Below are 26283 nucleotides of genomic sequence, written 5' to 3' on the forward strand. Positions count from 1 at the left end.
GCATGATATTCCTCAAGGAATATGACTTAAAACCCTACTAACATTTCTCTATGCAGCTCCTTACCTGTTGTCCAGCTGACAAGGCATTTTAACTGATTATAAAATCCTTAACACAAAAGCATGGAAACAACCCATGGTAAGTTGGTAAGACCACTCAAATCAAACATTGCAATTAAAAGCACTTTACAGCCGTCTTTTGATGTCATGTTTATCTGTGCTTCAGAGAAAACTTCTCATGAAGTTTTCATGGTTCACTGATGATGAAATATATCTCACTGTTGAAAATTCAATGACTAACATCCTGAAGCAAAACATCATTGTTTCTAGATTTAACAAATTTAATATCTTCCTGTGCTGGTCATTGATGTGGTTCATAAGCACCATAGCTGGATATAAATGTTGACTGATTTCTTCCTTTGGAAGCTTTCCTGGTGCTTTCTGGTACCATAAAAGCTAGTCCTCAGAGAAAGTCATTCAGCTCAGTTCCAGTCTAGGGGCTTCTGGGACTTGTTTCTGAAGTGTTTGGTAATTTTCAGCAATAGGAACATCTGCCTCTGAGAGGCACCAGAGATATAGATAGTCTGTAATGTTTCGGGAATCTCCTGGACAACCCTGACCAATAACTCAAAAGAGAGATCTAGTGCCTGGTTTTGGGGTTTTGTTAGATGATCTTTAGCTCTTAGAGGGTGTATTGTCAGCCTAAGTGAGAAAATTAGTTGTAAACTACATTTGTACATTTATATACAGACTGCTTAGAGACTATCGTGTAGAGAAATCAGTTGTATCAACATAGCAAAAATAACACAGCAACATAGTCTTCAAATCCTGTATTTAGAAATGAGGGTGAGGAGGGAAGGAGGAAGTCCATATAGGCTATTGACTATGAAAATCTTAATATAAGCTTTTTCCTGAGTTTGGTAGTCCAAGAACTCTAACTTCCTAGAGTAATGTCTTTAGAAATGTTTCTTTTTAAACTTGTGTTTCAGTCTCTGATCTTTTGAGAAATGAATCATTTTGGAAGTCTGTTGTCAGCTTACAAACTAAAATTGTCTTTCTAAATAACCGGGGAGCCATCGCTTTGAAATATAAATACCACCAAGAGTAAAAGCGAAAGACAGACGGATCAGAAAGAGAGATGTTAGCTTGCATCTGTGAGTCCCTCTATATGGAAAAGCAAGAAACCGACATTTGTGGATGTCTTATACCAACACGTAAAACTATGTCAACTCATGAAAATATAGGAAATTGTACTTTTCCTCTCTCTCTCCGTAAGACTGCTAAACACAGCGAACCTCCCTCCACTCAGTATTCCAACATTGAAAAGCCTCTCTAACCTACTGAGTTTAGACTTCGTTCTGATTTCCTTCCTCATTTCAATGACCCTGAATAATGTGTCCTTTATGTTTCATCTGTCCCCTCAGTTTTCCTTTCATGCTTCCATCTGGCTTTTTCCACATAGGACATAGATGGGTTGAATTTTCACAGGGATATGAGAACGCTAAGAAGAGAATGGAAAACAAACCGCATTTAGCAAAACTGGAAGGTTTTCATAATGGAGTAAATATTTAGGATAAAGGGGAAGGGTCGGAGGGTAAAACCAACTTTTCTTTGGTTGGAGTCATCTGGGGTCGCTTTCAATGACAAAAAGAAATTGAGCTGCAGTTCCTGCGGAGGGAAGAAGACCAGGTGGAAGCAAGTTGAATTTCTATGGCTACAAACAAATGCACGTACCTGCCCCGGAGCTGGAGTGGAAATCTGACTTGCACGTGATAGGGAGGTAGTAAGAGCAGGGCTGTGGATCTGGGTTGGAAGTGTTGGAGAGATGAGATCCTTCAGCATAACTGCTAACATCAGAATAGTGCTATCATTTCCTCACTCCAAATTCTATTCTCAGTTTAGATTTTGCTGGTTTTGCCTTTTTATTCTGTAGGTATGCCTCCTGTCATTCATTGAGTGGACTTGACCCTGACTTTGGCCTTTCACCTTTCCTAATTTGTACCCTAAAACTTAATTCTGGTTCTACCCACTCTTGGCCACTTTAGCCACCTGCACACTAGAGCTGGTTGTGACTGGTCTTTGGGCCTTCTTACATGGCATGAAATCAGAGAATACTGAAAAACAAGAAGTAAATTCCACTTGCAATTTCTCCCCACCCCCTGTGTGTATATGTGTTGTGCGTGCATGTGTGTGTGTGTGTGTGTGTGTGTGTGTGTGTGTGTATTTTCACATGTCCCTTTGAGAAAGATGAAAGCAGGTGAAGGCTGTTAGTAGACGGTTTGGACAGGGAATGGAATTTTTTAAAGATGTATCGTCAACACTGCTCTGAAGTGCTGATTAAATTCTCTAGATAATTGCCTGGTAATAAACAAGTCTGTGTGTGCTGTCCACCCTGCTGCAGACTTCCTGACCTTTTACAAACTTATCCGTCACAATTAGCTACACCAAGTGTGACATGCTGCTGTGCCCCTGGCATTTCCACATTGGTCTTAGCCCAGTACAACAGTCTATACAACTATGCTTAATGCAGAAACCAACTGTAATTCAAATTTGACACCCACTTTCCTTGCTGGTGCTCTTTTCAGTTTAAATATCACAATTAATCAACTTAGACAAGATATTTGCTGACCTTCTGTGGCCATTTAAGTTATCTATAAGAATAGTCAGTGTCCATTTTCTCGATGCTTATTTCCGAGGATATAAAGTAATAGTTTTCATAGCAACTGTTACACGACCCGATTCCAGTAACACCCTCCAGATGTTAGGGCTTAGACTCTAAAATGATATCACCTTTAACCCCAAAGCAACAAAAACACCTGCATTGGGCCAAATGGACTCAGAATTCCTCTTAAAGCAATTGCTAATATATATGTTCTATTGCCAATTATCCAGCTGCTTCATTCTGTTCTCACCATCCAGACACAGCTTTGTTTTCTTTCTCCTAGTTTCGCTTTGTTTGAGGCTGTGCATGAAGAACTCATAGGTATTCAGATGTATATTCAGTCTCAGGATACTTTGAGTTGTGTTTCCGTGATATTCAATACACACCCCTTTGTACTTTTAGAACAGGATAGTACTCTATAATGGGTGGGGGGTACAGGACTGTGGTTCCTGAGTTTGAGATGGTATCCTGTGATCAGAATACCCTCTATGTGCCTCTCGGTGTTTCCTGACCTGATTCTCACTATGTGTGTGCAAATGAAGCTAATGCTTTTCTAGAATGACATGGAATGCCACCTTCTTTACACTTCTATTTCACTCTTGCCAGTAGCTTTTTGGCCTCTTTTATGAAATACCATATAAACTCATGAAGTCGAGAGTTGGTTCCCCTTCCCTTGCTGACATATCTTGACACCCTTCACAATACTTGGCTGTTAATATCAGTTAGGTGAAGGATAAAGAAAAACTCAGAAGATTTGTGGATGATTTTTCTGGTTGCTCAGAAAGATCGTTTGTCTGCTTATTGTGCTGGAAGTTGACCAGTGAACGTGCTAGCAAATTGGTAGAAGCAAATTTTGCTTTGATTGAATGATTTACAGAAAAGCAAGAGTACCTCGGTTTTCAAGAAGATTCTACCAGAGAAAATGAGCAGCTCTGAACTAGTGACATGAAGGCCTTGGATATGAAGCCATGACAGTTTACTGCTGTTGTCCCTTAAAGTCACATTTTTCCTTGAAGCAGTAAGTGTCCAGTAGAGAAAGACGCCATTCAGCAAACACACAAGAGCCGCCGCGAACTCTAATACAATAAAACTCCCGCCTGGCTCCTGCATCAGTCAGTTTTCTGTTCTTTAATAAATGTCTGAAATAAGTTTTTTTAAAAAGGAAAAATATCATTTAAGGCCAGAGTTTTAAGATATCGTCTGATGTTGGTTGAACTCAGTTTTTGGAGACTGTCTTTACACCGCAGCAGAAAAGCCCATGTTCCTCATAGCCAGGAAGCCAAAGAGAAAAGATGAGAAACACACTTCATGGAAACATGCCCATGACTAAAAGACTCCCACTATGCCAACCCCCAAAGGTCACATGGCCTCTTTCACCGCATCACTCTAGGCACGAAGTCTATAAACACTAAAGTTTCAGAGTATAGCAGCATGTGTCAAGTCTTGTAATTGGATCCTAGCTACAGTTGAGATACAGTCTTCTGGTGTTGGGGAAATCAGGGCAGACTGGATGAGAGCAAACATGTCAGTTAGTCCTCTCATCTCAAAGCAGGCAAAGAAGAAAACATTCTTTCTTTTAGGTGACACATCTTAGCTTAAGTAATCCTTCCCAAGGGAAGACATATCTCACCATGATGCTCCTCTATATAGGACACATTCCATTCCACTCTGCCTAGAAACTGGCTAATAAACCAACAGCCTGCTGCTTCCTCCCTGAGTCACACCGAAGGAGGACTTCTACATTCTGAGCCTTTGTTCTTCCTGCACGAGCCACTTGGACGCTCCATTTGTTTATAAATATAATTTGCAATAAGTATTAACTTTTCACGATGTCTCTTGGAAGTCCGTTATGGCTCTTTTGCATATAGTATAAATAAGAAAGCAAATGTGGTAGGCTACCAAGCAGCTAGGGAGACTTTACATAACTACTGTGGCTGTTTGCTCACTTGCTGCTCTCAGCTCACTCTTGCCAGTAGCATCTAATGAGGCAGCACCATAGACCTGCTGTGCCAATGGCTCTATTGTCCTAATAATGAGGCAACTTGCTCATCTCGCAATCTCGGTAAAATTCCATGGTCTGCTTTCTCCGGGAAAGAATGAAATGCAGTCTCTAAGAACAACTCAAGGTTTCCTGAACCTTGGTTATTTCGGAGTCGATCAAGTTATAAGAATCTAACTCAGTCATTTATATACTGCATATTTGGGGGTCTCTTTAGAGAGTACCTTTCTTCTGTTGATATGATTCATACAGGCTATGATACCAGTTCCTATTAACAGGAGTTGCATGCAGATTATAGCTACATAAGAGCCCGGATGTCAGTTACTTTTTTCCTCATTATCTACATTTAGAAATCAAAGACTAACTCTATTAATTTGAATTTTAGAAATGGACTACTGAATGAATGGCAAGGTTATTTATTACTAAGTTATAGGTGGAGGTGCTAGGCCTGCCTCATGGCCTGGATTTTATCTTTTGAAAGAAAGCATGATAATATTACAGGCACAATAAAAACTATACCAGGGAGCCCATAATAAGTGACAGTAAGTGGGATGGAAACTACACATGAATATTATGCTAATAACTGCTAGTACTCAGAGAATGACGTTATTACTAGGAATAAATGTGCTAAAAAAATAGAAGAAATGTCACTAGACTCTTTTTTAGGAAACTCTTCACATTTGGGTTAAATAGTAAACCTTATGAGTCAACTTTAAAATGGCTATCCACATGAGTAAAAATATAACTTAGTAATATTTTAATTCCCCAAAGAGATAACCTAATATAAAGTTTTATTCTTATATTTAAGATTTTTTTCTTTTAGATAAACAATTAGAAGACTAATCAGATACTAAAATACCTAACATTCTTTAAAACTTGAGGATGCTTTTACTGCTGATTTTGATCACACACTTTTTACGGGGTGCAGTGCAGATATACTTTTTCCTGTGTCAGCTCGATGCACTTAAACAGGATTGTGTGAACTAAAATGAGAATTTATAATATTATCCTTTACCAACAAATACATTTATTTGTTTTTAAGTAATTAAATTCATGTGAAAATGAAGAAAGGAGATACTTCATTCTTTCTTGCAGTTTTGAACCTCATGGTAAAATCGGATGGTTTGAAGTTATTTTCTTAGACCAAATGTGAGAGTAGGGTCATATAATAACCACTTGGCTTCCCTCTCTAGCTCAGGATCTGCTATTCGACCTCTATGAGTAGACAAATGCTTTGTGTTGGAAGCCAACATCATAGAGCAACACCCTCTGCATTCTAAATCCAAGTCACGGAACTGAACTCCGGGAAAATCAAACTTATGAACTCAGTGATGGAGTGCTCTTATATTTAACTTTTAGCAACAGAATTGAGATTTAATAGGACTATTAATATGCTGTACTTTTTGTCTGGGTATATTCATATACTTAAGGGATGATTTTTTTCTTACGTATATCTGCTTTATTTTATAAGAAATACACTTTGTTGTGTATATAAGCAAGGTATTCTTTTAAAACTAAAATAAGGATTTTTACTCTGTCAATTACTTGTTTGTAAAACACACAGTTGAGAAAATGATTTTAAAAAATGGTCCACATTCAAGAATCTAAACTATGGGGTTATTTTTGCCAACAATCTTCATGTAAAAGAGGAGTGAGCATTTCAAAGGGACTACAACTTATACACATACATTATACAGAAACCTTTGCTACAAATCTTTCAAAGGACAAATATCTAAAATGATATGTTACATTACTATTCTCTTAAAAATATTGTCAGAGCCGGGCGGTGGTGGCGCACGCCTTTAATCCCAGCACTCAGGAGGCAGAGGCAGGCGGATCTCTGTGAGTTCGAGGCCAGCCTGGTCTACAAGAGCTAGGTCCAGGACAGGCTCTAAAAAAAAAAGCTGCAGAGAAACGCTGTCTTGAAAAACCAAAAAAAAAAAAAGAAAAGAAAAGAAAAAAAAATATTGTCAGAAAAAAAATGTGTGTAAAATGAGTGGAGAAGGCCTGAAACTCTCATCTGCAAAAATGACGCCTATTTTTCCAATGCACAAACGGTGTGATGGCCAGTCTTAAATATAAATCCACTGTGACCCATGTCAACTCAAGTCAGGTGGCATACAAGCAAATGCCAGGAATCCTTAGACTCTTTGCTGAATTTTAAAGCCTTTGCTAGAACCTGCTGTGTAGCCACTGTTGTACCAAACTGGCATGCTGTAAACCTGTCTCTCCTCTTAAGCAATACTAAAACTTCTTTCTTTTTTTCCCCATCACCTCTTCTCTGGCTTCCTCTCCAAATCTGCTGGTGTTTCTAACCCCTTAATGGTGGGTGTGGTCCTCTCCATCAGCCATGTGGGTAGTTGAACCAAACTCTCCTACCTGCCTCTCTGCCGCCCTGCCTGCCAAGAGACACTCCCAGGAATACAGGTGGGTTGCGGGGCTTGGGGCCCAGGGGATTGCAGCACCAAGTCATGATCAGGGTCCTCTTAATGCCAGTACCCATAAGTCCCCAGTTAACACGGCTGAATGTTTTGACCCTGATGACTTACTATTTGATGGCACAGTTGTAGAAATACAAACATGGCACGCACCTAGCCTCTTAATTATTGTCACACTTAATCCCTGTGTTCTACCCCTTCAGTGCCCTGTCTTCTTCCTGTTTAAAGGCTCCAAAGCATTAAGAGATATTTCAATATCATGATCCCCTATGTTTTATCACTTCAGTGTCTCCTCCATTCTTACTGATTAAAGGGCTCCCAACTATTTGGAGATATTTCAGTATTATTAGACAGGTGGTAAAAACTGCTTCGGCAGAATGTCATGTTGCAAACCTTAAAATCAGGCTTGGTTTCTACTGCATTTTCGTGGAAGTCCAGACCCCTTGATGTGTTTATACTGATGCATAGTATCCTACCTGATTCCAACCACCAAGGTAACCTCTCCTGCCAATCCTTACTCCCAGTCTGTATTGTTGTTCTCTAGAGCCAAACGTTCAAAATAGTCAGAAGGTCCCATCACAGCAGTTCTTACATAGTAAAAACCACTTGAGGAAACCAGGTAGTCTAGGCAAAACTATAGAGGGGGGTTGTGGAGGGTGGGGACACAGGTTCTTCTAGAGTCTGCTTCTTGAGTGATGGAATAGTCAAGCACTGAGTCTGTGACTCTGAGACTTTATGGATATAACAGGCCAGGCTCTGCAATAATACTAGGATGACTGTAAAAGTCCTACCACAACGAGTAAGTACTTACTTGTTGGCAGAAGGTTGTCTGTTTATTTCCGGATGCTCAGATATGAAGTAATCACTCAGAAACAATATTATTTGCAATACTGTTTAGCCAATAGCTTAAGTGTATTTCTAGATAGCTCTTACATCTTAAATTAACCCATTTCTATTATTTTATATTTTACCATGAGGGTCATGGCCTACCAGCAAGGTTCTAGCTAGCAGCTAGCATCTTTCTCCTCTGGCAGCTACATTGCATCTCTTGACTCCACCTGTGCTCTTCTCCTCTGCCTGCTTGGAACTCCCGCCTTGCCCTATTCTGCTAGGCCACTGGCCAAAACAGATTAATTCATTAACTAATAAAAAAAACACATATGCAGAAGGATTTCCCAGACCATTTTCCTTTTTCTGTTTAAATAAAAAGGAAGGTTTTAACTTTAACATAGTAAAATTATATATAACAAAACAGGTATCAAGCAAGAATTACAGTTACAATATTTATATCTACTTTATCTTTTATCATAATTAAGGAAAACTATAATTATAACTGTCTCTTCTTCAACTCCATCACTCAAGAAGGATATAATGTTACCTAAGTAAATAGGAAGTGCATTTGTAAGCAACTTCCAAAACTCTGGAATTGACAGAGACATTCTGCTGCCTGGACAGTAACCCAAAGTTCTTTTATAGCATTGGGGTATCATCCATCTTCAGCCTACAGGCCCATAGTGTCCGGCAGACTTTTCCATGAAGCAGGAAGGACCATCTCACTTTTAGGCAGTCATTTTTCTGTGGGTCCTGCATGTCCATTTCATATAGCATGACATCAAGAAGTCCAGGCAAGAGCAATTTCTTTCCCAAATGGCTAGCAAACTCCATAAGGAGCCTCTTCTTTGCCCACCATCCTCTTGCAGTGGATAGGTGCTAAGAGTAGATGTGTCTCATTGTCATGTAAAGTCCTAAGTTCCTAAAATATTTTAAATGCCATATTCCATAGGCCTTTGAAACGTTTTAAGATTATCTAACTGAAATATATCTCTATATATCTCAAAAACCTAACTAAAATGACTACAAACTTGACTATTATAGATGATTATCTATTAACCTATATTTCTTAACTATACATTACATTTTTAAATGAGCTGCATAAACACAATAGCTTAATCAAGAGCAGAAATACACATATAACAAAATTGACCTTAAATTTGTATCAATAAACCAAGATCCATACCAATGCAAATCTCTATATCACTCAGTGAAGTGTATGTATTTTTCATCAAGGTTGCCTTCCTTTCATTCGCAATGAATATTATAAAGTGATTAACATCAGTCCCGTTTAGCAGAGAAGAGTTCAACAAGATTAAGTATTATTCCCAAGGTCAAGGCAATGAACAACAGTTGGAAGCCCAGTTCAAGATTTTAAACCACTATGTTGTAAGGCTCTACATACCACAAAGAAGAAATGTTCAAATCTTACTTATTAAAATGAACAGTGAATCTTCTCTTATACAAGATTTTTAATATGTAGACTTTTTACACTTCATCTCTCCACTCCTAAAGACTTCAAATACTGTAATTAGGACTTACACACATTTTGTGTGGTCTAAAATGAACAAACAGATAAATTTAAAAATGTAAATATTTCATTTAGGGTACATGTAGATTATTCCTATGTACCTGATTCATTCACTGATACTTGTATTTCAGGAGTATTGGCTTTCACAAGAAGAAAAACTGAAAAAAAGAAACTGAAGCTAAGACATGGTTATTAATATTTGACTTACTTGAAGATTAATCAAAAGATCTTTAATGTGGTATCATGACTGAACCTCTCACATTTATGGAATGAGGACTATTGGGGGCACTGTTGTCCTTCATGGGGTCTCATAGTGAGTCAGATATCCATTTCATATCAAGAACTAACTAATACACTGAAGGATAACCGTGGTAATTCTAATTCACTCCCGCTGAAGTTGTAAACCCCGCTTAGCTACAAAAGTGTTGCCTTAGAGTGGAGGTTGGCATGTGTTAAGGTTGAGAGGAAAAGATACGTTTACTGAATCATGATTTCTTTATGGAGAGTTTTGTCCTGGAGAAAGAAAAAAAAAAAAGATCAGTTATGTTCTATCTATGTTAAGTAGCTGCCCAGATAAGTTACAAAACCTTCTGTTACTATTACAAAAAGATCTCATCAACATTCCAACAGTGTTTCTAAGTTCTTAATTCAATAACACAGTGCAAATTAGGAAGCAATCTGGGAACACATGGCTTTATAAACAAAATCTGTGGGTAGGTGCTGTAGAGTTGAACAGAAATAACACAAGGGAACTTTGGCACTTTGAAGGTGCCCCATGTAGTAATGTAATAGTGGACACATGTCATTTCTCCTAATCCACAGCATTTACAGCAGAGAATGTCAACCCTAATGCAGACTGTGAACTCGGGGTGATAGTTATGCCTCTGTAGGTAGGCTTGCCAGTTGTATAATAAGCAGACCAGCCTGGTAGAGCATGTTGTTGACTGTGTGTGGGAGAGGCAGGGGCCTATTGAAACCCTTTGTACTTTACTCTTAAACATGCTGGAACATGAAGCATTTTAGATAAATAAAATTATTTTGGGAAGAATGCAAACCAAAAACTTTTCTGGTTCAAAAGCATTGACGAAAACAAAAAGGTCCGAGGGAAGAAAATATGAGATGTCTAGTATCCTTATTATCTGGAGCCAAATAATCAAATACGTTAGGCCAATAAAATGAATACAACAGGCTCAATGCTTTACAGGAGTCTCACATTCACCAGCTAATGTCTGCTGCAGGGCAATTTACACCGTCCCAGTATTTTTATGGGTATACTCTTCCTGTTTAAAAATACTGGAAGCTAATACAACTGTGCAGAGCAATATCTCCCCTAATCTTTGGGTTCTGTTTATACTCTTGCTATTTTTGAGATAGCCTTCCTCTATTATACGCTTATTTTTCCTATTTGGACCTTTTTCGACATTTAACAACCTGTGCATTTTAAAGCCATTAAATGGAAGTGCATTTGTAAGGAGTGGGTTGAGTTGCTTGAGCTTGGAGGAGCGACCCATAACTGTGAGAACAAGCACATTTTTCAAAGAAAATCATTAAATGCTAATACGCATGCCAACGTCTGAGTACAGAACCACCAGTCCAAGGTTATTCCCCAGCCTTTTCTTAAGGTCTGTTCTAAATCATTCCAAAGTTCCATTCCAATACTTTCTGATAACCTTCCCACGTTCTTTGGCTATTTTTATAATATACTCGTGTACCCAATAAAGTTCAGCTCAAGTCCTGAACTCATTAGGATAATACAGGGAAAATAAAACCGTTAGGATTGGTAACCTTACATTTTATGATGGACTTCTTTTAAAAAAATTGTATTTATGACATGGTATTATTTTACACAGTACCAGCAATGCCACGCAGCAAACTCTGAGAGTTCCATCTCTTCTTGTCTCATTGTTCCCAGTCAAGCAGATTCTCTGGGTTTAACTTTATTCCATCACTCACTAATATGGACAATGTGTGACATAATCTGTAAGTCTCGGGAGGGAGAAGCAAAAAGTGGCAAGATTCGGATTTATAGACACTTAACCTGGGATAACAGACTTCTCCCCAGCAACCCGGATGCTTTCACTGTGGGACATTGCTTTTGGTCTAAGGCAGGGTTTGCTGGTTTGGGTGGCTTTCTTGTTTCACAAGCCACACCCCTCAATCCATTACATTGTACTCAAATGCCCAAGATGTACAAGGGATGTCTCAGTCCAACCATCCCACCTAGGTGAGAAGCAAGAATGGGTGAAATTTGGGGAAAGCTTGGTCAGATGGTTTTCCAGAAAAACCTGTGACTGAATATTTCCAGAAATAACACGTCAATACATATTTCCTATCAATGGAATAGCAAACTAGTTTTCATAATTTGAATGATCAAAAGATGTATTTCTTTTCTTAGTTGCCAACAAACATTTCTCAAAGTCTATACTCCAGATCTAAAATCACTAGGTGCATTTGAAAATTCTATGTCTGTATTCCTACTTCCTGTCATTCTTCTTTTGTTCCCTGCGGGGCTCAGCCCATCCAATACCTTCTCTCCAGTCACATTCCTTCCTTCCAGTTGTGAGACCTGATGCTTATGCTAAATGAAGCAGAAACTCAGACGCCTTTCTTCCAGGATCTCTGGAACAAAGATTCTGCCAGGCAAATATATAGGGCAAACAGGAACACACAATGAAAAAGATATAACTACCTTAGAAAATTGTTGTATATCCATTGAAATAATCTTTTGATTTTTTTGCCAGTTGAAGTAGCATTATTTTTTGTAAAACAATTTCTTTGCTCTAGAAACATTTTTAATTCGGTTTTATGCCATATAATAATTTTTGGGGTTTTTTTTTGAAGTTTGGTTTATTTTGATATTTTCCACAGTGGTAGACAAAGTATTGTGCGCCTGAACAGGCCACATTTTTTACAGTCTTTATAGACTAATTGTATTCTCTTGTGGTCTTTGGACTTTCAAAAACCTTTGTGAGTCTTCACTTAATGGCATCATGATAATGCTCATGGATCACCCTAAATATAGAAATGTCTGTTCTGAATATCTTGAAAACTTGGGTCCAAAGAAAAAAATCTAAGTATGTGTACATTTGTTTTAAAAAGTCTGCATATATTATATTTTCCAAATGGGTGCAAGCCTAACTAGGAGACTTTTTGGAATAAACAAATCTTTAGTACTTGTGGAGGTGTCATTTCTCAGCTTCATGTCGAGTGTTTTCTCGTGCCATGTGTGATGTTGCAGCTTTATGGGAAATAATCTTATCAAGCCACCATAGTAGCCCATGGTGTCTACATTCCATAGGTGGAGAGAAAAACAATTTAAATATTAGAGAAGATGATTGAGTAACACTTACAGCTAGATTTCTTGAACATGGGGGCTCTGAGTCCTGGCCACATTTGATCTCACTTAGCTTTGTCATAGACTCAAAGACTGAGAGGAATTGGTAGCAAGCAGAGTAGAGAAGGGTACTGTGCAGTGTCAAGAGTGGGGGAACAAATCTGGGGTTGTCATTTTGACAGAATTATGTAACATGAGGTTATATATTAATGCTCAGCTTCTTATCTACGAAGTAGGTATAACTTAATCACTAAGTAAAACATACAATTGGGTGCAAATACTGAGATATTAAACATTAGCACCTTTGGGAGAAGTGAGTGGTGTGGAGAAGAAGTAGAGAACCCAGAGAGTCTCCTGCCTAGGTAGTGTGCTGGAGGTACAAGCAGGAGGGAACTGAGGCAATGCCCGTATCATGTTTCCTGAGTTCACCTGCACTAAGGTCTGATGCAGCCGAATGAAGAGACATAAGCAATATATTTTATCTTTGCAGCTGAAATACCTTTTACATTTTTAAAAGAAAGAGATTAAATTCTGGCATAACTATTCACATAGTAAACATCAAAGCACTTCTCTATATGAATGCATTCATAAAAATTAACTTAACAATAGTGATATGAATATTGTCATAATGTTACTACTTCATGAGTTTTTGCATATGGTTGATAGCCTGTATGTTTTGAAAGAATTTCCCCTGTAGCCTTACTAGTACAAAACTACATATAATCATTGTGTTTTCTGGTTTGATCTGTTTCCTGAGCTAGGTGGCACAGTTTCCAAATTACATCTTAGGATCTTGGTGAAGTCCAAGACTGTGAAGCAACCTTAAAAAAAATAAAATCTAAGATTTTGCATGGTAGTGATTAAAGCCATGTGCATATTGTCTGTCATCATCTCCTTAGTAGAAATAGCATGAGTTTGCAAAATCCAGTATCTGACACACAGACCCTGCTCTGCAGAAGCCCTTCAACACTGTGCACCAATTATAACACTATGAGAAAGCACAATCCCTTTCATACACAAACACTCACTGTTGGTTGTCTTTCCTAACGTAATACCGTCATTTTGCCTAGTCTCTAATCAAGATGTATTTTCAGATTATTTGTGGATAAAGCTGCTAGATTTTGAAATCTCCAAATAAAGAGCTTTAATTATACAATATTCAACACAATTCTTAGTACAAAAGACTTCAGTACAAGTAGTACCGACAACAGAGAAATTACTAGCTGTTGGCTTTACAAATTATATTTCAAAGGAAGCAACAAGACTATAATCAGGCCTTTGTTCTTTATCTGCTACTTAATCATTGAGATTGAATTAGAGCATAGCTAATTTGTGGCCATTGTCTCTGTCAAGAAGAACCCACTTGTTTTATGATTAATAATGAACTACCTGTTGTAGTCTCTTATTGTCACTACAAAGTACTGTAAAAAGATGGTACCCAAGCTTGGGTCTGCATGGCAATTCTATATGATCCATGGACAAAATAATTATAGGGAAAGGTCATTAACTACCTCTTATTTACAAGGTAATGCCTTTCATTCTTTGATAATGCATCACAATGTTGTCATATTGCTTATACTTGCTTTGAAGTATAATATGACAGCAGGTAATGAGGTGGCCATTTTTCACTTGCTTCTAAATATTTCTTCATGTAGGAACATCAAAGGGTTGCCACTTGATAGCATTGTTATTGCTATCATTATACTGGTATATGATATCAATGGCCTATACTTCATTTCTTGGTTATTTGAAAACATTTCAGTATTGAAACAGGATACATATAAGATGATCTCCAAATATGCTCAATGTTGACTAATTGGTTCCTCGTATACATTTACTAAACTCTTACAGTTCGTGAGGACTCAATATGCCTTTCAACCACAGCTAAATTGATCAAGAATTCAATTTGCCTGGATACCTCCAAACTTGTGGGTGGAAGAAGTAGGGCATACATAGGAGTACAAAATTTAACATAAAAAGAATACAAAATCTTGCCTACTTGATACAACTAGAGAATACAGTGTAAAACAGATTTGTTTTTGTACCAGATGTCTAAGTTGACAAGAAAGCTTTTATGTAAGCTACTTCAATAGATACAAGTGACATTAATACAGATCTGGGCGTAACTCTAATATACTAAGGAGAAATTTAGACAAGAGGCAGGATAAAGGGATCACCAAAAAGGGAAATACTACGTAGGCATAGAAAGGTATGGGAGTTTGTAAAACTGAACTAAGGGTACTTGCTAAAGATAGATCAAGGACCGTAACATGGGTGAAGGGGTGAGAAAGTTTGTCAGGTCAGCCAGTTTAAGAGGCCTCTTGCTCCTATGTGGGGCTCTGTCATTTTCTCCATCCAATGCCAGGTGAAGGTTCTATGGTGATATGCAAGATATTCATGAGTATGGCAATAGGATCTGGACATTTCTGGCACCCTCTCCTCAGCTGCCCAAGGAACTAGCTGGGGGCGTCTTCCTGGACACCTGGGAACCCCTCTAGAGTCAAGTCTCTGCCAACCCTAGAATGGCTCCCTTAAGTAAGATATATAATTCCTTGTTCCCATATCCACCCTTCCTATATCCCAACCATCCTATTCCCCCAAGCTCTTCCCATCCTCCACTTCACACTTTTCTCGCCCCATCCCCCCTCCCCCCATCCCACCCCACCCCTATGCCGGACTGAGCTCCCAAGGTCCCGATGAGGAGCAAAAGGAGGGAGATAATGAGCAAGGAAGTCAGGACCGTGAGGAGTGCATTTACCCATTGAGACGGTGGGACAGATCTAACGGGAGACCACCAAGTCCAGTTGGAATGGGACTGATGGAACAGGGGACCAAACTGGACTCTCTGAATGTGGCTGACGGTGGAGGAGGACTGAGAAACCAAGGACAACGGCAATGAACATGAACTCTACAGCATGGACGGGCTCAATGTGAGCCTTGTCAGTTTGGTTGCTCACCTTCCTGGACTTAGGGGGAGCTGGGAGGACCTTGGACTTAACATAGTGAAGGGAACCCTGATGGCTCTTTGTCTTGGAGAGGGGTGGAGTGGGGGTATGGGTGGAAGGGAGGGGAGGGAAGGGGGAGGAGAAGGGAAGGAGATGGAAATCTTTAATAAAAAAATGAGAAAAAAAAAAGAGGCCTCTTGCTAAACTGTGGTAGGAAGGGTATTGTTAACTTTAGGCTTAGTAGACCAAGGGCCAGGCATAGCTACAAAGGGCACTCATAAAAATCATGCTAAAAGCTTAATCAAAGATAGGAACCAAGCCTCAGTCAAGAGATGACTCAGGAGATCAAAAACAAGAGATACTAGCATATCATGTAATTTGCAGTACAAATTAGTTTTTGAAAGATTGACCAAAATGCCTAACCTGCACGTTGCAGGTAAATCTCTTTGGGTGAGGATAAAATAAGGACATTCGGTAAAGCAAGCTTTCATTTCGAGCTGTGCAGACACATATTTTGAATTCTAAATAATTCTCAATGGTAGTACTTTCTTAAATTGATAATAATGAGTGTATTTCAATTGCTTACTCAAGATCTCTCCAGATGGAGCTGAGTCTTTTCTTCTAGGGCTGAGATGCAAGGATTTAGTAAGAGAGCTCAAGAGTCCACATCCTTGACAAGGGCTGACACAACCAAACAGCAAATGATAATCACTACATTTTACCAAAAGCACCCTCTAAGTGGAGAGAAATCAAGACCACATCTTATTTTTTGCAATCTACTAAAAGTATTTGGCTTTGCTCTGTGTTTAGCAACAATAACAGCAGGGATTTTTTTCATTAGAACTATCCTGGGAAATACTTTAAATTATCTTCTCAGGCTTATCCTACCATCTGTCACTGCTGCTGAAAATTAAACAATGAATGCAGACACATGTTTGTGTCTAATCTTTTGAGGTTAACTGATTTCCCAGAAAGATGGGAACAAATAAACTCGGCAATTGCTTGCTGCCTAGCATTGTCCTGGGTCCTCCGTGGTTGCTACCCTTGTAAAACCCACATCCTAAAGGCGGAGAGAGAGAGAAATACTATACCCAGATTTGCCTTCTTGACAAATGCTTTAAGCAGATGTGGCTTAGGATGCTCCTGGGACACAGAGGACAGTGAGTATCTTGCTTCATAGAATGAGGTGGGAATAGTAAGAGATGTCAAAGTATTTGTGTGCTTATGGGGATTTGGAAGGATGTTGGAGGGGAACTGTGCTCGCCATGGTTTGGGGGAGGTAGAGGAACCTGAAACAATTTATACCTAAGACACAATTAATAGAGGAGGGGTTATTAATAAAAGAGGAGGAACATTTGAAAGAATGTTCCAGGATGAAAAACATCCAGAATGGAAAAAATCGTGGCAAATTAGAATACACATCACTTAACATGACAGAGAAATGATTTTCAGATATTTGTGGGTACAGAAGTCACCTGACTTTGACAACCATTTTTTTTATATTCTGATTCAGTAGTTACAAGGAAGAACCCAAATTCTCAGGCTTCTAACAACCCCTGATCCATACAACTGCTGCTGGTTCCTGGACCAAATTTGGAGTAGGAATACATAGAAAACTCATCTCTGGGGAAATCACGTGACCTTGGATGTTGGTGTACTCGCTCAATCCGCATGAGTCAACGACACTGGCAGTGTAGTGGTCCCTGAACATCTCGATTGTTCACAAATGACTTTGTTTTCTGTAAAGAAGGCTTCTCGATGGAGGATCAGCTTCAAATGACTCCTTTCAATCATACTTTTCTGTTACATCTTCTTTTCCACCTTATCTTACTTCTCATTTGAAACAGATTTTATACACTTCCACATGAAAACCAGCCCAGAAGGCTGGCCTCAATAAATATTATCAACACTTTTCAAGTCAAAGGAAAACCCCTCAAGGAAGAATTTTCAGGCTTGCCTGTTAACGTAAGTTACAGAACTGTAACATGTCTTGACAGAGATTCTCTTCATATCAACTTGAGCTCATATTAATAAACGCATGAGTTTCATGGTCCCACCATCTTGCCTCCTCCTCCAACAGCCAAGGTTTTATCTCCCTGGAGACTAAGGACAAAAATCTTTGCAAAAACTCAAACTTTGCATCTCTATCCCAAAGACCATGGGACGGATGAAGGCAATTGTGGAGTCGCATGCTGGAAATCCACACCATTAACATGGTTTCAGAAGGCAGATCTTCCTACATTTTTGTTACGGTTACTACATATCTTCAAAGGCCTATCTTCGGTGATTTTGAAGATGAGTAGGAGTATCTGCTTCCGATGTTGGTGTGGTAAAGTTGCATAATGCTTTCCATTAATAACAAATTACACTGACTTCATACCTATGATGTTACTCGACTATCTCATTTAATGCTCACAACAGTAATTAAATGTGTATTTGTATATGTACATAGTTAACTTATTTATTAATGTCTATAGTCTTGCTTGAGCCAATGGAATGAGCCTCACAGACAAGTAGCAAAGCTTCAATTCCTGTATGCATTTTTACATCAGATGACCACCGGGAAATCTATGGGCAGAGTCCCTGTTTCTTCTTTTTCATGGATGAGTGAACAGTCCTCAAGTTTGAGCGCTATGCGAGGCTTTCTAAAACCTGATAATAGATGCTTGGTGGTGATAGACACATAGAAGCTATGTAAGTTCTACTCATTTTTATTTCCCCATCGCCCTCTTGCTGCCTTGGGGTCTTTTGAACTCTTTAGACCAGATGAAGTTCCTTCTAGAGCAGATGGAGTGCGTTGGCTTGCTGTTTTCACTGTTTCTCAGCAGCGGCTATTAGTCGGGATCTTTCTCAGATTTATTTATTGCCCGTCTTCTTCCAATTCCTAAGTTCCTAACCCTATTAAAATAAAAAAAAAAAAAGATGTGAAATATGCCCTAACTCTGGACCTAAGTCCTAAACTGATTAGTCGAAGTGATCCACTAGTTTGCCAAAGCTACCTGGGGGAAAATAACAACAGGACCCAGGACCATCTGCCTGAATCCCTGTCCATAGTGCTTGAGTGACTCTGAAAAGGAATTGGGCGTCAATTTCTGGTTTCACAGACCAGGTACGGTGGGCTAAGATGAACTTGGCTGTGATCTTGTCTATCACATGCTAATAATTCATAACCAGTATTAACCTATTCTTCCTTCATTGCATCTTCCTTTTCTTTCTCTATTCCTTCATGTCTCCTTTGCTTCTTCCATGACTATTTCCTTTTGTTTACTTTTTCTTACTTTTCCTTTCTTAAGTAGGGAAAATATGAGTGTTGCCCTTTCCTTCATATTGAATTCACTGTAGTCCTCAGGGCATCAATTACTCATGAAGTAACACACAAGAAGTTTGAACTCTGGAAACTTGGCTGGATTTTATGATTTGTCACAAGACACCATCATTTATTGTAATTAATGGAAACACCAACAGACTACACTCATATCCTGACCTCATAGAACTAAGTTATAACCTGAAGCAAGAATAGGGTGCTGTTAGGAATGTGTTGTTTATTGGAATTGATTTATTTTAGTTAACTCTTGTTTAGAAAATCTACCTATGTCTCAGAAAATTTCAAATGAAGCCATTAGATTATATTCAAAAGGTACTCTTTAATGAATTGTACTTATCTATGTGGTAGTCAACAATCACGGCAAATTATGTGCCATAATATGAGGATGCCTTTGGATTCCAAACTGTCATACTTTCAGAAGGAAAGCAATATTTAGAAATGCTTTAGAAATTCATTGGACTTTTTAGCATTAAAGGGGGCTTAATTTTCAACTGTCAGTTATGTAGTGAAAAGCAGATTTTGAAAACAAAAACTTCATTTTTGATCACCTTTTAAAATGTCACAATACCCGAGGCCAACCTGGTCTACAAGAGCTAGTTCCAGGACAGCCAGGGCTGTTAGCACAGAGAAACCCTGCCTCAAAAAAACAAGTAAATTTCAAATTTTTAAAAATATTGATGAGGTCTGGACATAAATAAACCCAGCAGCGTTTGGTGCAGATATAGGGAGGCATTTCAAGTTTTGGAAACAGACAAGGTGAGACCACCACAGAGATGGTACGGGGGTGACTGGCCCCTGCTGAGCTTGCATTCTTTCTGAAGTCATGTCATGCTATGTTCTTGGGTAAAATCATTTTTCTACCTTCATTTTGCAAACAATTAGATGAGTATTTTATGTTGTGTTGGTTTGGCAGAGCTGAATTAATGGGACAAGTGAGAAGGCTGCATTTGGTTTTAAAATCTGCTGAACAAAAGTGGCTAGCGCCGTTTGAAGTCAGACAGATGGGACTGTGTCCATTTCAGCACTGTGGGAAGCAACGGCGTGCAGCTTTCTGCTCACAATATGATTGTCCATCCATCCTATTTCCAGTTTCCAACGTAACCCAACAAGGAAGGGCCAGTTTGAGCAGGACAACTGGTGGTGTTGAGCACAGTCAGAAAAGATGGGTTTGACATCAGGCAATGCTTGACTTGTTCTGCATTTCTAAATAGAGATGACTCACTGGACTGTGTTCTCTTTCTTTGGCATTCGGGACACACAGCAACGTGGAGTTATCACTGATGCATGAAGTTTTGGAACCACAGCAGAACAGCAGCAGTGCAGCGGGCGGCCTGGCTGGCTCCATCACGGCCTGTAAGAAGGTAACTTCTCCTCATGGCACCTTCTTCCCACCGGGGGAACAGCAGCTAGGCTTGGTCTTTCAAGCATGTTTCCTTATGTAGAGAAACCAGAGAAACAACCAACTTTACTCACACATTTTCTTACATTTGTCTTGATGATACTTTTTAAAAATGCAAATTCACAGAAATGATTAAATAACTCAACAACCCCCAAAGTCCTAACTTGAAAATGATAAAGCCTTTGTTGCCCAAGCAACCCAATCCCAACTGTTCTGTAGGACCAGGCATGAAGACAGCCACAGAACAGAGTCACTGGAACATGGACAATTTTCCCAGCAAAATTTATGAATGCCAAAAGGTAGGGTATGGCTTTCCAATAAGTAGGGCATACTTGGCTTACCTTAGAAGCAGAATTGCATTTCCTAAAATCTTGGTTGGACAGCTGTCTTGCTTTGCAATACTTGCAGAAGATATTTGTTTATGCAACATAAAATAATCTAATTTAACTACCTTCTTTCTCCGTCAGTCTAAGTAAGGCCCAAATCTTAAAGCAAAATGTCTTATTAACTGATCACCCCAGTTAATATTTTGTCACTATTTAATGCTGACATTAATTAATTAATGGAGGACAGTCCAGGGCTTCTCATTCAAGCTTAGAGAATACCACACTAGGTTATTTCACTTATCGTAATATGTACTTTTTAAATTATACAAACATGTCCATGTGCAAATTGAGACAAATTATTTTACTATATATACATGCATACTACATATACGTAATAAACATTAAACATATCCATGTGTATATATACATATCAAGTTGTTGGGTACTGTACCCACTTAACCAGCTTATTTATTCTGTTACCTATGCAACTTTTTATAAATTGATTAACTTTGAAGTACAAAAAAATTAGCAAACGTGTACACTAGAAAACAGAGTACTATAGAAAATAAATAGCAAACACAATTTTGTCAACGTCTTTTCATACTATGTACATGAGCTTTCCTTAGCTTAGGAAAAAAGAACCAAGATAAGTAAATCTAAAAAGAAAGATTTACTTCAGTTCATAGCTTCAAAGCTTCAAGTCTTTGATACCTTGACCCTGTTGCTTTGGTGCTTGTGATGAGTTAGAACAATGCCATAGGAATGCATCAGAGTGAAAGCTGAGATTCCTCTATAGCCATCGTGGGCATGCCTCTAAGGATCAAACTTCCTTCCATACTCCAGCTAACCATTCTGTCTCTTTTCATTGGGACCACAGGCTTGGGACCAAGTGTCTAGCCACAGCTTTTGTGAGCCATTTACAGTGAAGTCTAACACACATATTCACTCAAAATCAAATATAAAATAAATTTATCGAATTAAGGCCTCTCAATCGGATAAATTATGACGTTTCCTGCTATAATTTTTTTTATAGGGAAATTGATGCTTTAAGTCCCAATTAGTGTAGGATCCTGAGGTGAGGTCCTCCACCTCTAAATTTTTAATTTTGAACTTTATATAAGAGGGCTAAGCTGCAAACCTCCAGACCCTAAGTACATTTCCAAGTCTGCGACTCAAATCATGTAGTAAGCACCAGATGCTATGTGTTTCACCAAACAGTGCATTTTCTGTACTTTCTGAAGTCTAAGGCACATACATTCCTTTTGGTGAAAGTTCATATGGCATTTAAAAGGATTGACGCCACAATACCTGGATCTGACAGCCATTCCTCATTCATTGTGAGTTATGTGATTTGCTACAAATGGCTACCTCTGGATGACTTAATTTCCTTATCTGAGAAAATGGCGATAATATTATTACCTACCTTAACGGAGTGAGACCAGACCAGAATGAGGCAACAGACATGAAGTGCTGAGAACTATGTCTGGCATATCATAAACACCCCCAAAGAAAGATTACCTACTGCTAATGTTATTAGACAGGGTAATTTTATCAAAGAGTATACAGTACCAGAAAAATAACTTAATAATGAGAGGGTAATTCATGGTATTATCTTAGTTACAGCCATTTCTATGGGGTGGGGAAGGTGGCCATGCTTCTTTCTGTTTTAAAAACTCATGTCTGGAAGCTGTTGTGCTGACAACTGGTAGAAGCAGGGTGCTTATTCAAAAAATTAAAAGTAGTCAAGAGTGATGAAGAGAGTCTGACTAACACAGCAATTTTAGGTCCGTTATCTATGTCGCAAAATAATGTCTCAATTAAAACAAATTAAACCCAAAACTCAATTCTAAGATTTTATCATCATATACATATAATATTTCTGTATATTCAAATGGATAGATATGTATGTATATGCAAGTAAGATTTAAAAGTTTTAAATACAGTCTCATTCATTCAACAATTGTATGTTAACAATTTCTAATAAGCTTTACCATTTAAAACTATCTTTTGTTACAGATATAAAGTGATCAAACTTGGGCAGTTTCATGTGGTTCAACCTAAACATATTCAAAAGACTCTTAAATCTTGAAGGTAGATACAAAGATGGGAATAACAAACTACCCCTTAGCATAAAAATTTGTGATCTAGTTTAATAGGTAATTCTGTTTTCTCATGTGGAAAGTAAAGCAAGAATTCACAAGTTAATTATAGTCATATCTCGAGACAGTCGAAAGGAGGTGAGAAGCGAGTCCTCCCAACAAGCCTGTTTATTTTCTACTGAGAGACAGGAAGGGGGTGGTTGCAGATAGGAGGGGAGGTTGGGAGGAACGGGGAGGAGTAGAGATGGTAAACTATAATCAGGGTACATTATGTGAGAGAAAATCCATTTAAATAAAAGTAAAAGAAGAAAGAGGTAAGAGATAACCCAGGAGGCAGCGATTGCTGCAAAGAAAGTCCATCTGATTTAGGTCCCTTGCATGGCAAGTATCTGAATGGGTGAGCAAAATATCCAGTGGTCTGCTGCTCATTAGCCAAGAGCTTGGTGTGGTTCTAAGTTTAAAAGTCTTCATAGTGTATATTTCAAGTATTTTCCTTATTTACATTTAAATTATTTTTTAATAGTAATTGCTTAGTCATAGTCATATACCATTTGGGGTGGAATTGCTTGTGTTGCCCAAAACTGAAATACCTCAGAAGCTGGGGAAATGGTTCACTGGGAAGAGAGCTTGCTGTGAGTGTGTGAGGACATGAGTTTGGATCTCCAGAACCCATGTAAAAATTGGAAACAGTGACAGCCGCCCTTGTGATATTAGATACCCCTTACTGATGGGAAGCTGAAACAGGAGAAACACCAGAAACTCCATATGCAGGAAGTTTGTAATCCAGCATGCCACAGCAAGGAATAACCAGAAAGCACCTGTCTCAAACATGGTGGAAGGCGAGGACTTACACCCAAGCTTGTCCTTTGACCTCCACACTCATGTCATGCTCTGGCACACCTGTACTCACACCTACGAACACATATACCAAACTAACTCACAGTGTCTAACCCTTCTTAGTACCCAGAACATAGAATATTAGTTTGAAGACACTGAATGATTCACTATCTTTTTTTGTTTTGTTTTGTTTTTGTTTGTTTTTCGAGACAGGGTTTCTCTGCAGCTTTAGAGCCTCTCCTGGAACTAGCTCTTGTAGACCAGGCTGGCCTCAAACTCACAGAGATCAGCCTGCCTCTGCGTCCCAAGTGCTGGGATTAAAGGCGTGTGCCACCACCGCCCGGCCAATGATTCACTATCTTTATTACCATGACTACCAACTCATCTCAATGATCATTGCTCATTTTTTTTCAAGTCTTGTTAATCACAGATAAAGGAACTGGGGAAATGAGCATCTTCAGTTTATAAGTGCACATATACACACAAATGGGGCCCAGGCTTAAAGCCCTGGCACTTGGGAGATCGAGGCAAATATTCAAGGCCAACCTTGATCACATACCTGATCATCCTGGGCTAGGTAATGAGATATTGTCTCAAAGGCACACACAGGCTCATGCATGAGCACACACACACATGTACACACACAAATGCATGATGTTCATCCCAAAGCAGGTCAAAAGAACAGATTAATTATATCTTGGAAGGAGCAAGGCCTACCATCCAGCTGAATCACACATCACACTCATAGTAAAAGTAATGTGGGCAGTTGGCATCTACTGGCAATTCCCAAACTCATCCAATGTAACAGCCTCCACTTCTTTCTCACCAAGCCAACTCATCAGAACTGACATATTGTTAAAGCAGCTGATGGAAGAAGTAAGATAAGGACCAGAAAGGATAACAGTAACCATCCACTGAAAAGCACCAAAGTGATGTTTTCTTTCATGTGTAACACAAGGAATCCCTCAGGGCTTTGGAATCTGACCCAGATCCTCTGGTCATGGCTGCGGGGAAGCTACTGCATCAAAAAATACATTCTGGTAGACGTATTCCAATGAGCAATTCTTCCATTTGTATTTTCTCCATTGAGAGGCGGCCTTTCCAAACATTTCAGGAGCCCACTTAGTCATGGTTTCAGATACAGTCTAGAGCTTGCATGATAGATCTTTCCAGTTCTCAGAAGCACTCTGATGTACAAAATAAGGTACATGATCATGCTAACTGTAGAGGCAGGACTATCCCGTCTCTTGTTTACTTATCTCTCTGTGTGTTCATGGGTGTGCAGATGCATATTTATGTGTGCACGGGTGTGTCTGATATGTGGGTGGATAGTTTCGGTTGTCACCGCTCAGACTTCACTTGACTTCATTTTGAGACAGGGTCTCTCACTGGCCTGGAAATAATCAGGGGAGGTAGTGTAGTCTGGCTTGACAGTAAGCCTCAAAAATTAGCTTAGCCCTCCCCCGTCCCCAGCCCCAGCCCTGGGATTATAGGAAAACATTGGATTTGTCTTGGTTTTTAATGTTTCAAATATTCATACATTTTGGTCATAATCTTCCATCTCCCCCAACTCCTTCCAGGTTTTGTTTTCAGCTATAGGCTCTGGGCAATGACCTCATACCTCCATGCTTATAAGGAAGGCATTTTAATGAGTATAAGCTCTCTCCCAGTCCCTTGCCTCTGCTTCTAAGAGCTAGGGAGATTACCAGATAAAGTCATATGAGATGCTAGCTACTACATGGTTCAATATAGTATTGATAAAATCCTGCTGCCGCCGCCACTGCTGCTGCTACTGCTACAATCTCTCCTCTTCCCTTACACTGATAGTGAAGCCCCTTGTACCTGAACATGGCCTTAGAAACTTACCCAGCACAGACCATTAAGCAGATCCATCAGTCCATTCAAGTTGGAGTTCATGCTAAATAACCTGCGGGCCACTTTAATGTGGTAACTGAAAACCTAGGATGCGTTTAAACGTCAAGAATGTGATTCTCAAAACCATGCACGTTAAATGTCGGAATCACACAATGATGCAGGAACCTGCAAAGGGTTTGGAGTGGGAGAAGGCGCTCTCATTCTCTCCCAGTGACCCTGGAAGAGCTTCACTGTTAGGCGTGGCCTAATGGTTCCCTTACTGTAACTCCTAATAGGAGAAATAGTGTCAGCTTCCCCAAACTGATTTGTAACGATTTTCTGCTACATAAGATAAATTATTATAAATTATAATCTTATATTCATTGAACTTTAAGTGAAAAGTCTCTAGTGCATCCTTATAAGATCAAAATCTTAGTAGATTTTGATTATCTCCATCTCAAAGCAGTGGAATCGGGCAACTTTCTGAATGTGAAATCTCCTCAAACACCTGAGCTCCGTCCCCCAAGCATTGGAACTGCATGCCAGGTTTTTCTGCTCAGTTTGTGGTGTCAGGCTGATGGGCACATCTCACACAATATTCCTCCATGGTGAATACTCATACGGTTTCTTATCCCTTGAAAGCAATGTGCTCCACCTCATACTCCCACAGCAGTGGAGCATTCCTGACCTTGCTTTATTTCATGGA

The 26283-nt window shown here is 39.1% G+C and overlaps 1 protein-coding gene across 2 annotated transcripts in view; it reads left to right on the plus strand.

Annotated features, from left to right (window-relative positions):
- The first annotated feature begins 7008 nt into the window (after positions 1-7008).
- LOC119821429 (SPHK1 interactor, AKAP domain containing) overlaps positions 7009-26283 on the plus strand; it is a 123719-nt gene continuing 104444 nt past the window's right edge. For both annotated transcript variants that reach the window (XM_038340431.1, XM_038340432.1), the window contains exons 1-2: positions 7009-7085; positions 20324-20423. In XM_038340431.1, coding sequence (XP_038196359.1) covers positions 7009-7085; positions 20324-20423 — 177 coding nt within the window. The remainder of the gene's footprint in view (positions 7086-20323; positions 20424-26283) is intronic.

The sequence above is a fragment of the Arvicola amphibius genome, chromosome 8 (assembly GCF_903992535.2).
Source record: "Arvicola amphibius chromosome 8, mArvAmp1.2, whole genome shotgun sequence".
Taxonomy (NCBI): domain Eukaryota; kingdom Metazoa; phylum Chordata; class Mammalia; order Rodentia; family Cricetidae; genus Arvicola; species Arvicola amphibius.